Genomic DNA, 15,320 nt, shown 5'->3' with positions numbered 1-15,320 from the left:
AGATTTAAGTCTTACAAAATACTTTATTGCGAGATTTAAATTGACAAAATACTTTATTACGAGATTAAAGTCGTAGGAAAATGTTCTCAGTCTTATCTTGACCTTCAAAGTATATATTTTATAGAGTATTGTTTTGATTGTTTAAGTGCTTTGTGACCCTGGTCTGGAAAAGCGCTCTATAAATAAAAATTACTTACTTACTTAAATTTATACGAATAAGATTTTCACCTCGTAATCAAGTGTTTGCTACAACTTAAATCTCCTAACAAAGTTTTTTTTGCTACTTTAATCTCGTAATAAAGTCGTAGGACAATACTTTATTACGAGATTAAAGTTGTAGGTAAATACTTTATTACAAGATTTAATTCTTAAAAAATACTTTATTACGAGATAAAAGTTGTAGGTAAATACTTTATTACAAGATTTAATTCTTAAAAAATACTTTATTACGAGATTAAAGTTGTAGGTAAATACTTTATTACAAGATTTAATTCTTAAAAAATACTTTATTACGAGATAAAAGTTCACAAAATACTTTATTACAAGATTTAAGTCTTACAAAATACTTTAATCTCGTAATAAAGTAATTTGTCAACTTAAATCTCGTAATAAAGTTGTAGGAAAATACTTTGCAACGAGATTTAAGTTGTAGGAAAATACTTGATTACAAGATTTAAGTCTTACAAAATACTTTATTACGAGATTTAAATTGACAAAATACTTTATTTCGAGATTTAAGTTGACAAAATACTTTATTACGAGATTAAAGTCGTAGGAAAATACTTTGCAACGAGATTTAAGTATTACAAAATACTTTATTTCGAGATTTAAGTTGACAAAATACTTTAATACAAGATTTAAGTCTTACAAAATACTTTATTACGAGATTTAAATTGACAAAATACTTTATTACGAGATTAAAGTCGTAGGAAAATACTTTGCAACGAGATTTAAGTATTACAAAATACTTTATTACGAGATTAAAGTTCACAAAATACTTTATTTCAAGATTAAAGTCTTACAAAATACTTTATTACGAGATTTAAATTGACAAAATACTTTATTACGAGATTAAAGTTCGTTTAATTATATTATATTATTGATGTATATAAATCATAAAAGAACACATTAATGAAAATCCCCCACAAAAGAACAATGTTAAGAAAACTATGAATTTAAAAGCACTTTTAAAATAAAAATAAAACAGTATAATGAATACAATATTACGACATTAAAGTGTATAGATATTTTCTCACACCTCTACTACTGACCTGACCTGACTATTATCAGTCTCAGCTTGAATAAACTAGTGATGTGTTGATGAAGCTTCATGAAGCATCGTCATTATTTTCAGAGTCCACTAGATGTCACTCTCTGCTCTAAACCTCACATGGTTTTTAAACCAAGGGCGCCACCTAGTTTGTTCCACAACAACATGACACCCTTTCAAGAAGCTTCATCACTGGTAACAAGAAGTGACCGACCTTTGGATCCAGTGAAGAGCAGGTCGTCGGTGCAGTCGACACACAGGACGGCCTTGCTGTGACCCTCGGCCACGTAGACGCACTGCAGCGCCGCCGCACGACTGCTCTTGGTCAGCGGCACCGGGCTGATGACGCCCCTGAGGGAGCAGAGACCCCAGAGACCCCCGTCAACAAGTCTGGCTCAAGAGCACCAGGGCAGTAAACCACCACCACCATGAGAAGGAAGTTAAACAAGGAGAAGCTGTAGAAGCAAACATGTCAGCATCGTGGTGAGAAGAGGAAGGAAGAATAACGGAGGTGCAGAGATGACGACCGAAGAAAAAGAATGAAAGTTAAAATTAAGAAACACCAAAAACCTTGAGTTTAAAATATGTTTTAAGATGCTGAGGAGTTCAAAAGTGAGCAAGATCAGTAGAGGAAGCACTTTTTATTACTTTATATTAGAAGTTTTTAATAAATATGTCCATCTTAAAATAAAAGATCTGGATAACATCCAGCCTGTGAAAGTAGGATTTATAAACACACACTATAAGTCTATTTTCTTATTTTAAAGTTGATTATGAAGTTAGATTTTGAATCATCAACTATGTCGATTATTTTATATTTAAAACGTAAAAAATGTACTTCATTAAGAAAATATTTTTGGTAATATATAAATCGTTTTCTTCTTACCTCTAATGATTCAAAATTAAAGTAATATATAAAATTATTGTTCATGTCAAACATGTTTTGTCAAAAAGTGCACATATAGCAGCTTTTAGAATGTCCTATTTTTATATATATATTTATATATTATATTTAAATATAATAATATATCATAATTTTTTTCTTTATTATGTCAAGAAAACTACCCAATAAGTATTATTATTTAGGTACTGGGAGTATTAGGGGGACCTCTTTTTTTCCATTTTTATTTTACTACGAGATTAAAGTTGTATAAAATACTTTATTTACGAGATTAAAGCCGTAAAATATATTTAATAACGAGATTAAAGCCATAGGAAAATACTTTACGAGATTAAAGTCGTACAAAATAATTTCATCTCGTAAGAAAATATATTCCTATGACTTTAATCTTGTAAAGTATTTTCCTATGGCTTTAATCTCGTTATTAAATATTTAAAATAAATATTAGTCGTAGTAAAGTCGTAGGAAATTACTTTATTATGAGATTACAGTCAGAGGAAGATATTATATTACTATATTAGAGTCATAAGAAAAATACTTTAATTACAAGTTTAAAGTCGTAAAAGATTCCTTATTACGAGATTAAATTGGTAAATTAATACTTAATTACGAGATTCAAGGTCGGGGAAAAGGACTTTATTACGAGATTAAAGCCGTAGAAAAATACTTTATTACGAGATTAAAGATATAGACGATATTTTATGACAAGATTAAAATCGTAGAAAAATACTTAATTACAAGATTAAAGTTGTACAAAATACTTTATTATGAGATTTAAGTCATAGGAAGATATTTTATTACAAGATTAAAGTCGTACAAAAATACTTAATTACAAGATTTAAGTCGTAGGAAAATACTTTATTATGAGATTAAAGTCATAGGAAGATATTTTATTACTATATTAAAGTCATAAGGAAAATACTTAAATTATAGTTTAAAGTCGTAAAAAATACTTTATTACGAGATTAAAGTGGTAAATTAATACTTTATTAGGAGATTAAAGACGTAGAAAAATACTTAATTACGAGATTAAAGTCTTAAAAAATCCTTTATTACGAGATTAAAGTCTTGAGAAAATCCTTTATTACGAGATTAAAGTCTTGAAAAAATCCTTTATTACGATATTAAAGTCTTGAAAAAATCCTTTATTACGAGATTAAAGTCTTAAAAAAAATACTTTATTACGAGATTAAAGTCTTGAAAAAATACTTTATTACGAGATTAAAGTCGTACAAAAATACTTAATTACAAGATTTAAGTCGTAGGAAAATACTTTATTATGAGATTAAAGTCATAGGAAGATATTTTATTACTATATTAAAGTCATAAGGAAAATACTTTAATTATAGTTTAAAGTCGTAAAAAATACTTTATTACGAGATTAAAGTGGTAAATTAATACTTTATTAGGAGATTAAAGACGTAGAAAAATACTTAATTACGAGATTAAAGTCTTAAAAAATCCTTTATTACGAGATTAAAGTCTTGAGAAAATCCTTTATTACGAGATTAAAGTCTTGAAAAAATCCTTTATTACGATATTAAAGTCTTGAAAAAATCCTTTATTACGAGATTAAAGTCTTAAAAAAAATACTTTATTACGAGATTAAAGTCTTGAAAAAATACTTTATTACGAGATTAAAGTCTTGAAAAAATACTTTATTATGAGATTAAAGTCTTGAAAAAATACTTTATTACGAGATTAAAGTCTTAAAAAAAATACTTTATTACGATATTAAAGTCTTGAAAAAATCCTTTATTACGAGATTAAAGTCTTAAAAAATACTTTATTACGAGATTAAAGTCTTGAAAAAATCCTTTATTACGAGATTAAAGTCTTAAAAAATACTTTATTACGAGATTAAAGTCTTGAAAAAATACTTTATTACGATATTAAAGTCTTAAAAAAAATACTCTATTACGATATTAAAGTCTTGAAAAAATACTTTATTACGATATTAAAGTCTTAAAAAAAATACTTTATTACGAGATTAAAGTCTTGAAAAAATACTTTATTACGAGATTAAAGTCTTGAAAAAATACTTTATTACGATATTAAAGTCTTAAAAAAAATACTTTATTACGATATTAAAGTCTTGAAAAAATACTTTATTACGAGATTAAAGTCTTGAAAAAATACTTTATTACGAGATTAAAGTCTTGAAAAAATACTTTATTACGATATTAAAGTCTTAAAAAAAATACTTTATTACGATATTAAAGTCTTGAAAAAATACTTTATTACGAGATTAAAGTCTTAAAAAATACTTTATTACGAGATTAAAGTCTTGAAAAAATACTTTATTACGAGATTAAAGTCTTAAAAAATACTTTATTACGAGATTAAAGTCTTGAAAAAATACTTTATTACGATATTAAAGTCTTAAAAAAAATACTTTATTACGAGATTAAAGTCTTAAAAAATACTTTATTACGAGATTAAAGTCTTCAAAAAAATACTTTATTACGAGATTAAAGTCTTAAAAAATACTTTATTACGAGATTAAAGTCTTCACAAAATCCTTTATTACGAGATTAAAGTCTTAAAAAATACTTTATTACGAGATTAAAGTCTTGAAAAAATCCTTTATTACGATATTACTGCCTTGGGAAAATACTTTCTACGATATTTAAAGTCGTGGGAAAAAACAATATTACGAAATTAAAGTTGAAGGAAATCGTACGAAATACTTTATTATGAGATTCAATCGTGGAAAAATAATTAACTACCAGATTAAAGTCATAGGAAATCGTACGAAACACTTTATAGCAGGATGACGAGGAAGTGACTGATAAATACCATCAGAACCATCAGAACCATCACCCGACACTTTCTTAACACCATCTGAGCGAGTCGTCGTCGTGAGGAAGAGACACCAAGTGAGAGGTCGGTTAGAAAGTCATGACCCAACTCCATGGAGGTCGTTTTTTTAAACAGAACGATAAACGGATGAATAAATAAACGGGTACTTGGATGATGGGAGAGGAGGAGCGACTGAACAGGACGACACGTGGGAACAAAAGTTCATCCTGGAGGCAAAACAGTGGAATGAATGACGTATATATTTAGTATATATAAGTATAAATATATAGTTTTTTAGTTCATTTTGGACAATTATTTATCCTTTAATATTTGAAAAAGAAATAAGAATTCACCTGTTGCTTGTTATTTTAATGCACTTCATTGTTGGTTTCCTGACTAGGATTTTCTCCATTTGTGTAAAACTTTAAAGTTTAAGTAGAAGAATGTTAAAATCCTGATCTATAAAGAGGTCTGTGTTTAAGATAAGATAAGGAACAGCGATTATGAATGTCAACAATTCTAATGAGACTTCTTACTCGGAGTAAAACTGAGGTCGAAGGACAGGAATTTAAATCAGAATTTCATTCTCAAAAACTTTAATCGCATATGCACATGATTTTTTGTGGTTACATTACAGAATAAAAATAATTAAACAAAAATGAAATATGATCTGAATAAAATACTGTATGATAAATCAAAATACAATCAATTAAAATGAAATAAGAGACATTACAATGACGTGGCACATAAATAAATAATTAATAAAAATTAAATTCAGTTTGGTAAATATAACATTTATTCTACATCCGATTAAATATTTAGTTTAAATATTTTGTCGACTTCTCCAATTGAGTTTGACCCCGATTTAGACACAATAGCAATATCTCCCCCTGCTGGTGGAAAATAAAGGTTGCAGTCCAAACCCAGCAGAACGTTAACTACAACTTAAATTGAGAGGCTTTTTCTTAATTATTTATAGTCTAAATAAAAAAGTCACGTATTAGATCAATTCATTTCTGATCATAATTCAATAATCTCCGCATTTTTAAACCTATAAAGAGGAGTATTTACCAATAAATACAAAAAAAAAAGAAAAAAAGAGCAGTGCAGAACCGCAGGTGTAGCACAACAGTTTAGCTTCAGCATATAATTTAGGTATTTTTAAGGGATCATTACTAAGTGAAAGGATCACAAAACACCAAATATTTTGGCCAAATTTAACATCATGATAAAGTGTGTCACAAATCCTTTTTTCCGATAATTTAATCTATATTATTACTGCACATTATTATTTTAAAGCTACATTTACTTTCTTTTAGTACAAGTTACAGACTCTTTTTCAATATTTAGTTAATATTAAGTAAGCTGGCAGAGGTTATTGAATCAGCCACAGCTTGATTTAGTTCCATGCAGGCAGGAAACATTAGTAGAGTTAAAGTCATTTTTTAGTGTTCGCTACAGGCTCTTACTGTTTATACTCTTTGACCTTTGACCTGTCAGCTGCTGGCCTGTCATAGGTCTTCCTGCGAGAGAGCGGCGAAGGCTCCGACATACGCTTGTCCACAGCTGCTTTGGAGCCGGGACTGAGTCGACAGCCATCCAAACAAACCACAAACAGGAAGACAAAATAGAGCGGCAACATAAAATCAAATGATAAAAACAGAAGGTGATAAAACATGACAATAACATGAACACAGAAGAAAAATCGACACAATTAATTATTATTACTGCCCAGAAATATATATTTTTTTAATTTAAACTTGAAAAGACTATATTAATCCCTCTGGAGATCTTCTTTGAATTACATAATGCAGGATTAATAAAGAATACATGTATTAATCTATTCCTGGAGATTGCGTTCATTTCTTTATTTGAAATTGCAGATTACTTTATGAGTGTATCTACCTTTAAACCAAGTAGATGAAACAATAAAGTAGTTTAAAAAATAGGATTATACAAAAAAATAAAAGAAAGAAAATACACAATATGAATTATGATTATATGAAATTATAAAAATATATTAGTGTGTATTAGCATGTGTGTTGGACATAAATGAGCAGTACTTTTGTATAGAATAATACATTTAAGGTCAATTTCTATACAGCATTTATTACTTTATTACAAGATTAAAGTCATACAAAATACTTTATTACGAGATGAAATTCGTAGGAAAATTCTTTATTGCTGTGCTGTATAGGACGATAATTTCCTTATTCAGAACAAATTATTTAATCTTGTATTCCATTCAGTATTTATGAATTTTAAGTCATCTTAAGACAAAAGAAAAAGAAAATCTGTATATTACTACTGATGATGAAGCTTCATGAAGCATTGCACCTCCTCCCAGAGTCCACTTGATGTCACTCTCTGCTCTAAAATCGATTCTTATCAATTGTCATTATTTTATCATTATTTTTAAATTGATTTAATTTGTAAATAATTATTAACAAAAAATGTAATGAAATAAATTGAATTAAACAATTACATTATTTAAAAAATAATAATATATATGAAAAGATAATAACATGTAAAAAATCTGGACTAATTCAATTTTTCTGATGTTTTCCAAGAAGAGAAAATCTACAAGGAATAAATGTTTTAAGAAAGGTTTTTGTAAATAAACGATAGGTTGGTGGTGCGGTTGTATAAAACTATAATTCCTCATTCAGAACAAATTATTTAATCAAAATTTCTATACAGCATTTAAACAATTGTATGCCCCTGTATTTAACTACTGAAGATGAAGCTTCATGAAGCATTGTTCCTCTTCTTAGTGTTACAGTTGCTGAGAGGAGATCATTGAACAAACTACTGTCCATCATGGATGATGACAGTCATCCTCTGAACACTGTCATCAGTGAGCAGAGAAGCAGAATGAGTGCACGAATGCTCCTACCCAGATGCAACACTAATAGACTCAGGGACTCATTCATCCCTCGGGCTATTAAATTGTACAATTCTGAGTTTGTGGGCAGGAGTGGAGTGAAAGTATCTTGACATTCTATTCTATGTTAGTCTTTGTATCCTTTGTCTTTGTTGTTTTTCTTTGACCTATGTTCTTTGTCTTTATCTTTAGACTTAGATTGTGTCATCTTGTTCTTTGTCTTTATGTTCTTCTACTTATTTTATTTTTTATGTATTATTTTTTATTGTTTATGAAAAATTGCTGGCTATTGGTAAAAAACAATCAATAAAGTTTTACCTTACCTTACCTTAGTGTCCACTAGATGTCACTCTCTGCTCTATAATCTAATTTATTGAAACTCTACATCATTTTTAAGAGGCCCTACTGAGCTTACTCATCACTATTAATGCTACGGAAAATAAAAGACATGCTTGTTTTTATCCACTTTTGAGAAACGCTTCTCAGTGTAAATCTAACGTCTTGACGACTCTGTCGTGTTATCAAAGGCTGTGATAAGAGCTGGATATGGGGGAGAAAAAGCAACAGTCACGCACATGCAGGCACGACAAGCTCTGCAGTTTTTAGGTCAATCCAACTTGCTACTGCCGGGAAGTCTCAGAGCATTTCTGGGCTGTGTTGTCTCAAATCCTTAATGTCAGGAAGGACGGCGGAGCGTCACACACACGAGACATGAACCGAGCATTAAACACATTCTAAGAACGATGATGAGGATAAACGATAACAAGGAGACGGTGGACATGACAAACGTGCGAGAGGAAATCTGAGGGTTGAAGGGCCTGGACTTACATGCTGCCCATTTTAGAGGAGAAACCGGGGGAGAGAGCTGTGTAGTCTCGGACCGAAGAACCTGAGAGCTCGACGTCGCCTCCCTCTGGCGTCTCGGCTAACGGCAGCATAGGACCGGAGAAGTCTGCGGTCGGGGTGTCGCCGTCGCTGTTGGCGTAAAGGAGCTCCATCTGGGTGGTGGTCCGCCGACGTGCCTGTGGGCAACACCAGCTTGAGCTCAACCAGAGACGGAGACGAGAATCATCGTACCTTGTTTCTCGTCTTGGTTTCGCCACAGATTTTCGTGAACTCGGCTGTCAGAGTGCTGGAAGAAAAGAATAAAATAATACAAAATGACTGTACATTATAGATGCTATACATTAGATTCAAATAAATATCATCAAAATAAAGTGTTTTTTTTAAGAAATATTAAGAATAATATATAATTGAATCATATGCATTAAGGGATGATTAAACATATTGGTAATTAAAATGATTAAAAACGATAAAAGCATAAAACTTAATAAGAAAAGTGGAATAGAGAAAGTAGGATTATAGTGAATAAAGACATCATTCATTTAAATAGAAATAAGAAACGTAAATTGAACTGCAAAAAACGAAAGTAAGAAAAATGAAGTTTAAAGCATATCCCTATTTAAAAGAAATGAAATAGAAAGAAAAAAAACCTAATGCATACATCACGTTATATTAAATTTAAATATAATAATTTAAATATAAATAAGAAATTAAAAGTGCAAAAAAATGTAATTATACATTTTTTTTAAAGAAAAAATATTTGTTAAAATTGTATGACCCAGTTAGGATTATATTTTATAAAAATAAAACATGTGTGTGTATATATATATATATATATATATATATATATAAAAAGAAAAAAAATTAAATGCAAGTGCAAATAAAAAAAAATAGCAAATAAGTTAAGTAAGTCAAACCAGGGGAAACCCTTTAGATATATAAATATGTATATGTACTGGTATATCTAATAAAAAGGAATGAGAAATATTTAGTTTTATAGCAAAGATTCAAAGAAAATTACACTAATTTAAACAAAACATAATAATTAAAAATGATTATAATACATTCTTTTTTTTTTAATGTTTTGAAAGAGAAGGTTCAGTAAGTTGACCAATAAGGAGGTAAATATGTATTAAAAATGTCAGAAAAAAGAAGCATGACGCTCCAAAAATGATATCTAATTAGATGAAAACTATGAAAATGGATGTATTTAAACAACAAAGAAGGCAAGTATGTTTAATAAAATGCTCTCAATCATTAACATGAATAAATTGAGAAATTAAACTACAATAACAAAACATAAAAATGCAAATAACACGAAGGACAATGTGAATTTAAACATGACCTACTTTCCATCTGCAGAAGGACTCTGAGCAGATTCATCGCTGCTGCTATCGTCTCCATTTTCTGTTTGCATCAACAAAAACATCAACAAAGAAATGAGACGTTTTCAAACTACACTTTTGAGCGTGAAGATAAATATTAGCCTCTCTAACCTAAATCATTTATAACTTCAAAAATGTTAAGGATCCAACTCTATATATGTGCCGACTCACAGTATTTAGTTGTATTCTCAGTACATTTCTGCTCTAAATAAAGCGGGAGAGAAGCAGGTGAGAGTGATGTCGTCACAGCCAGTGAGAAGCACGATGTGCGCCTAAAGGTCAGAGGTGAACGGAGTTAAAACTAGAATGTGTGGAGCGTCACAGAGCGACATCATTAGTTCGTCTTATGAAGAGGTCAGAACGGCCACGAAGATCTCGTGGATGCATCTCTGGTTAGCTGGTGAGCTAGAAAAAGGAAACATTTTTAAAGGAACAGAGGGATCGAGCAGTGATGGATGGAAGCCCCGGCAGCACTGCACCTCATGCTCCTTCTCAGATGGTTAGTTGACGACTGCAAACATGCAGAGAGTCGGACATGGATGGACTTACCAGAGGCGGTGCTACCTAGCTCTGTCAAAACATACCCCGACAACAAAAAAAGGGCGGGGAACAGAAAATACACAAATCAAAAACGCACTCCGTCCAAATCCTCAATGAGAAAACAAGGGTGTCCTGGAGAATATAAGCCACGTCAGGATGTTCACTTTCAGCTTATATTCAGCAGGAGCAGCAAACATGCTACCGAGCAGACGCCTGGGCACCGGTCTGGGTTTTCGTCACGCGTGTTCGGGTCGTCTACCTTGCAGGGCGTTGCCCAGGAGGGCGTCCAACTCAGGGTTGAACTCCGCCTTCTCCTTCAGCATGTGGAAGAGAAGCTGGTTCTGTGTGGCGCTGGTGATCTCCGTCTGCTTCAGTCGACCCTCCATCACCTTCACCTGGGACTCCCTCTGAGCCGCCTGCAGACCCTGAGTCAGCAGAAGCACCGTTTTTCAGTGACATCCAATATTAAAATAAGTTGATGTTTTAATTAATGTTGAACATTTTCCAAACGAAATATTGTTGTCTTTATAAGCATCAAATTATTATTTCCTCAACAATTTAATTCAATTATTTGTAAATTGAAAGATTGATTTAAAAAATGCAATAAAACATATTTAAAAAACAAAACTTTCAAAATGTACGTGTTTTTTTGTTGTTGTTTTACACAGAGTTTGATATTATAATTTCAATTGTTCCAAAATGAATGTTCTAAATTCAGTATAAATCAATTTGTAACCTTTTAAATTCAATATTATTGGTATAATAGTGGCAGAATGTACTCCTTTGATATTGTTTTGTGATGCTATTATAACATTTATAATAAATTCAAAGGGAGTAATACATCTTAAAAATATAAAACATGTATTTTAGATACACTTAGAATATAAAACTTCATGTTGAAAATAAAATATATAAATATATATACTGGAAAGTTAATGTTTTAGTCTTTTAATTATATCTTTTAGTATTATCTGGTAGCACTAACATTTTTGTATTGCTACAAAAAATATTAAATTTAAGAAAATTAAATTTGAATTAGCATTATACAAACTTTTTTATATTATATTTAAAGGGCTGCGAAAAAAAAAAAAAAGGATATTTAAATTGTTAGTATTAGAATATTTATGTGTGAAAATGTTAAAATCATTTAATTCAATTAGATTTTAAAAAAAGCTGTAAAAACTGTATTAATTTCAATAAAATAATTACGATCAAAACAATTGAATTGAACTCTACTTTTCATTTTTAGCCTATTAAACTAATTATACTAATTAAACTAATTATAAATAAAATGGAGTGTAAAAGTGCCAATATATTTTTTTCAAATTAAAATATATTGAATTTAGAAAATCTTTTTTTTTTTCAAACCATCTGTACAGAAAAATCATTTATTAAAAAAAATATTCCATTATTACAAAAAAACAAACAAACCCCCCCCTAAAATAAAATATTGAATTAAATTATAAAGATGAAAAGAAACAATATTCTGATGAAACTGATATACTTCCATAATCTGTCTGTGAAACAACGGAAAACACAAAACCTGGTTGAAAAAAGTGAATAAACGTCACTATCACTGACCTTGTTAATGACCATCGACATGAAGTGATCCAGCAGGAAACGAGCCTCGACCAGAGTGCAGGATCCGATCACAGCGGAGACGTCCACCGTGTCTGCCTCCTCCTGCTCGACACAAATACATCTCAGTACATCTGAAGACCACGACGACAGGTCGGCCGTCTCACCTTAGTTTCCTCCATCTGCATGATGTTGGCCTGACAGTCGGCGATGCTGTCGTTGATGTAGTCGATGTTGGCCGTCAGTGCGTCCACTTCCTCGTTCAAGGACTGAGACGCCTTCTCCTCCTCCGGCCCGACCCGGACCAGACGCTCCCTCTTCCTCATCACCTTCTCCTTACGCTTGGTCAGCTCCTCGCGTTGCTGAACAGGAAGTGCGAGGAAATTTAGCACCTTGTACTGGAGCTTGATAAACGCTTAAGATTCTAATCTGACTTTTAGGATTTTAAGCAGTAACTTTAGATCATGTATGACGGACAGACCTTGAGGAGGCGGTTCATGTCCGCCTCCATGTTGGAGATGGTCATTCGCTCCATGATGACGTCCGTAACCCTTCGCTCCAGAGACTGCCACTTGTTCCGGGCGGTTCTGGTCGAGTAGATTCCTGCGCGCCTGTAGAAATACCTGCACACACACACACTAGTTCATTCTGCTGTCATGGAGATTAAAAGTCGGCATGAAAATGTTTGATCAAAATGTTGAGAGGATGGATTCATCATTTTGTTCAGGCTTTTCCTTGAATTTCTCGAACTCCTGTGTTGTTCTCAGTATTATCTTGATCTTTAAAGTATGTACTTTTTTGAGTATTGTTTTGATTGTTTAAGCGCTTTGTGACCCTGGTCTCGAAAAGCGCTATATAAATAAATATGACTTACTTACTATTAATTTATTATGACGTGTTGCCTGCAACCTTTATTTCGACCAGCAGGGGGTGAATATTTACGTTCTTGTTCAAAAGAACATTTGTTCCTCGCCAAATTAAAAGAAAATCCATTTTACCAACAAACTCAAACCATCACCGTTAAAACTCCTTTAAAATCTACAGTATAAAAAAAACAATAAAAAATATATGTATTTAATTAAAACATAACATTGAAGATTAAACTGACACTTATAGAATACATTTAGGCTCAATAAGAATGGAATTTTTTTGGATTTTCAATAAATAATGCTACTAGAAAAAGTTCAATATATAATTATTATTTTTTTTGGTCTATCCTTAACAATATTTCCTAAATGTCAGTGGAGGAACTACATTTACTCATTTAGTGAACCCTTATTAAAAAAAAAGAGTTAAATGAAATTAGAAATGGGTATAGAATAGAATAGAAAATGTTTATTCATCCCCAGAGGGGAAACACACTTTTACAACAGCATAGTTGAAAAAAATAAAGTGCAAGGAAAAAAGAAATAATAAAAGAGATAATAAAAAATAAAATAAAAACGATCTTAAAAATATACAAATTATTTACAATATTAGAAATTTAACACTATTAACAAAATAAAATAAAGTAAAATAAAATAAAAATAAAAATAAAAATAAAATAAAAACACACGAGAAGAAAAAGAAAAACACACTACAGGATTAGCATCAGGATATTTAAAGTAGAGAGTTAAATATCCTGACACCAGTTGGGATGAAGGACCTTCTATAATTCCTTCCCAATATTAACATTTATCCACTTTTTCCTCTCTAATCTAATTATATCTGGAGTATAAATGTGTTCTCCAGAGGTTTGAATCCATAAGAAAATATAAATAAAACATTATCTCTATAGAAAGAGGTTTAAGTTAACAAATCAAAAACAAATATTGTCCTTCAATGTCCACCTCTTGGTTTGAATGACCGTTATTTTCACAACGACAACTCAAACAAAATAAGACCAAACTAAAAAAAAAAAAATTTTTTTTATAAAGGATGGATAGAAAAAGGATTGAAGCAACAAAAAAATAATCAATAATTAGGCCTGAAATTAATTAATGGAAGGTAATGAAACGACAAATCATAAGAAAACATATGTTTAACATTATATATAATAGCATAAACTACTAATTATGAAGGAAGAAAAAACATCCATAATATTTAATTTATGTTATTCATTCCTGATTCAAAGGTTAAATGTTCACATCCAGGAATAGATCAAACCAAAGGTTCCAGCGTTTGTTCGCGGTGACTTTTACTCATATATATTTATATATATTTCCTGCATGAACTCACCGGGTTCCATTAGGAGCTGCGTTTCCCGGAGCGTACATGCGTCCTGAAGGCGGACGATGAGACGAGTCGGTTTCTGATTTCCTGACAACTTTTCCTGACGTTGGTCTGGCTTGTCTTCTTAGTGCTGTGACCTGCAAACATTCACCAGTTAATAGAAATTATTATTTATATATTTTTTAATTGAAATATATGCAAGTATATCCATCAGAATATAGAACGTTGAATTTAACAAAAGTTTAAACTAGTTTTACATATTTCATATTTTTAAAAATATATATTTTTAATCAAGAATTTGAATTTAATTAATTTGTTTTATATAATTTAATTAAAACATTTTAATATTTTCAAATTGAGTAAAAAAGGTTTTACACATATAGTTTGACATTATTATCCCAATTAGTTCAAAATAAATGTTCTAAATTATACATGTTTTAATGGAAAGCCTTTTAAATTCGATGTAAAAATGTTGGTATAATAGTACCAACATTTTTGTACTTTATTTTGGGGAATTTAAAAGGTAAAAGATTTTTTTTTTTTTATAATTCAAAAGTTTTTGGTAAGTTTAATGTTTTTTCAATTAGCCAGCCAAAATAAATAAATATTTTTTGGTGGTAATATTATAACAACATATTTATTTTAAGTGCCACATATTTGATATTAGAAATTTCATTTTTTAATTTATTTAATTTATAATATCTAACTGTGTAAAAAAAGATTCATTTATTAGGATTTTTTAGGTTATTATTTAGAAACAAATTAAACCTTTTAAAATACTACTTACTGAATTCAATAATTCAATAAAATGAAAACGTTTGAATATATAAATGATAAATAGTTTAATAAGATTAAATTAATTCAAAATAAATAACTCGAGTTTTGAAAAATAAAAAATATTTCAAA

At 30.2% G+C, this 15,320-nt stretch overlaps 1 protein-coding gene across 7 annotated transcripts in view; it reads right to left on the bottom strand.

The window, feature by feature from the left end:
* Window positions 1-15,320, bottom strand: part of kif21a (kinesin family member 21A) — a 48,203-nt gene that overhangs the window by 4,780 nt on the left and 28,103 nt on the right. For 2 of the 7 annotated variants that reach the window (XM_087797315.1, XM_087797316.1), the window contains 12 exons: window positions 14,421-14,551; window positions 12,685-12,826; window positions 12,371-12,565; window positions 12,207-12,308; window positions 10,885-11,050; window positions 10,635-10,655; window positions 10,050-10,107; window positions 8,935-8,989; window positions 8,686-8,879; window positions 6,443-6,556; window positions 5,141-5,200; window positions 1,485-1,621 (listed from right to left, as the gene is read on the bottom strand). In XM_087797315.1, the coding sequence (XP_087653441.1) occupies window positions 1,485-1,621; window positions 5,141-5,200; window positions 6,443-6,556; window positions 8,686-8,879; window positions 8,935-8,989; window positions 10,050-10,107; window positions 10,635-10,655; window positions 10,885-11,050; window positions 12,207-12,308; window positions 12,371-12,565; window positions 12,685-12,826; window positions 14,421-14,551 (1,375 nt within the window). The remainder of the gene's footprint in view (window positions 1-1,484; window positions 1,622-5,140; window positions 5,201-6,442; window positions 6,557-8,685; window positions 8,880-8,934; window positions 8,990-10,049; window positions 10,108-10,634; window positions 10,656-10,884; window positions 11,051-12,206; window positions 12,309-12,370; window positions 12,566-12,684; window positions 12,827-14,420; window positions 14,552-15,320) is intronic. The other 5 variants (XM_087797317.1, XM_087797318.1, XM_087797319.1 and 2 more) reach the window with 3 other exon arrangements.

This window comes from Callionymus lyra, chromosome 8, assembly GCF_982586985.1.
Source record: "Callionymus lyra chromosome 8, fCalLyr1.hap1.1, whole genome shotgun sequence".
NCBI lineage: Eukaryota > Metazoa > Chordata > Actinopteri > Syngnathiformes > Callionymidae > Callionymus > Callionymus lyra.
Note: the sequence above shows the minus strand (reverse complement) of the source record. Positions and strands in the feature narration are given on the sequence as shown.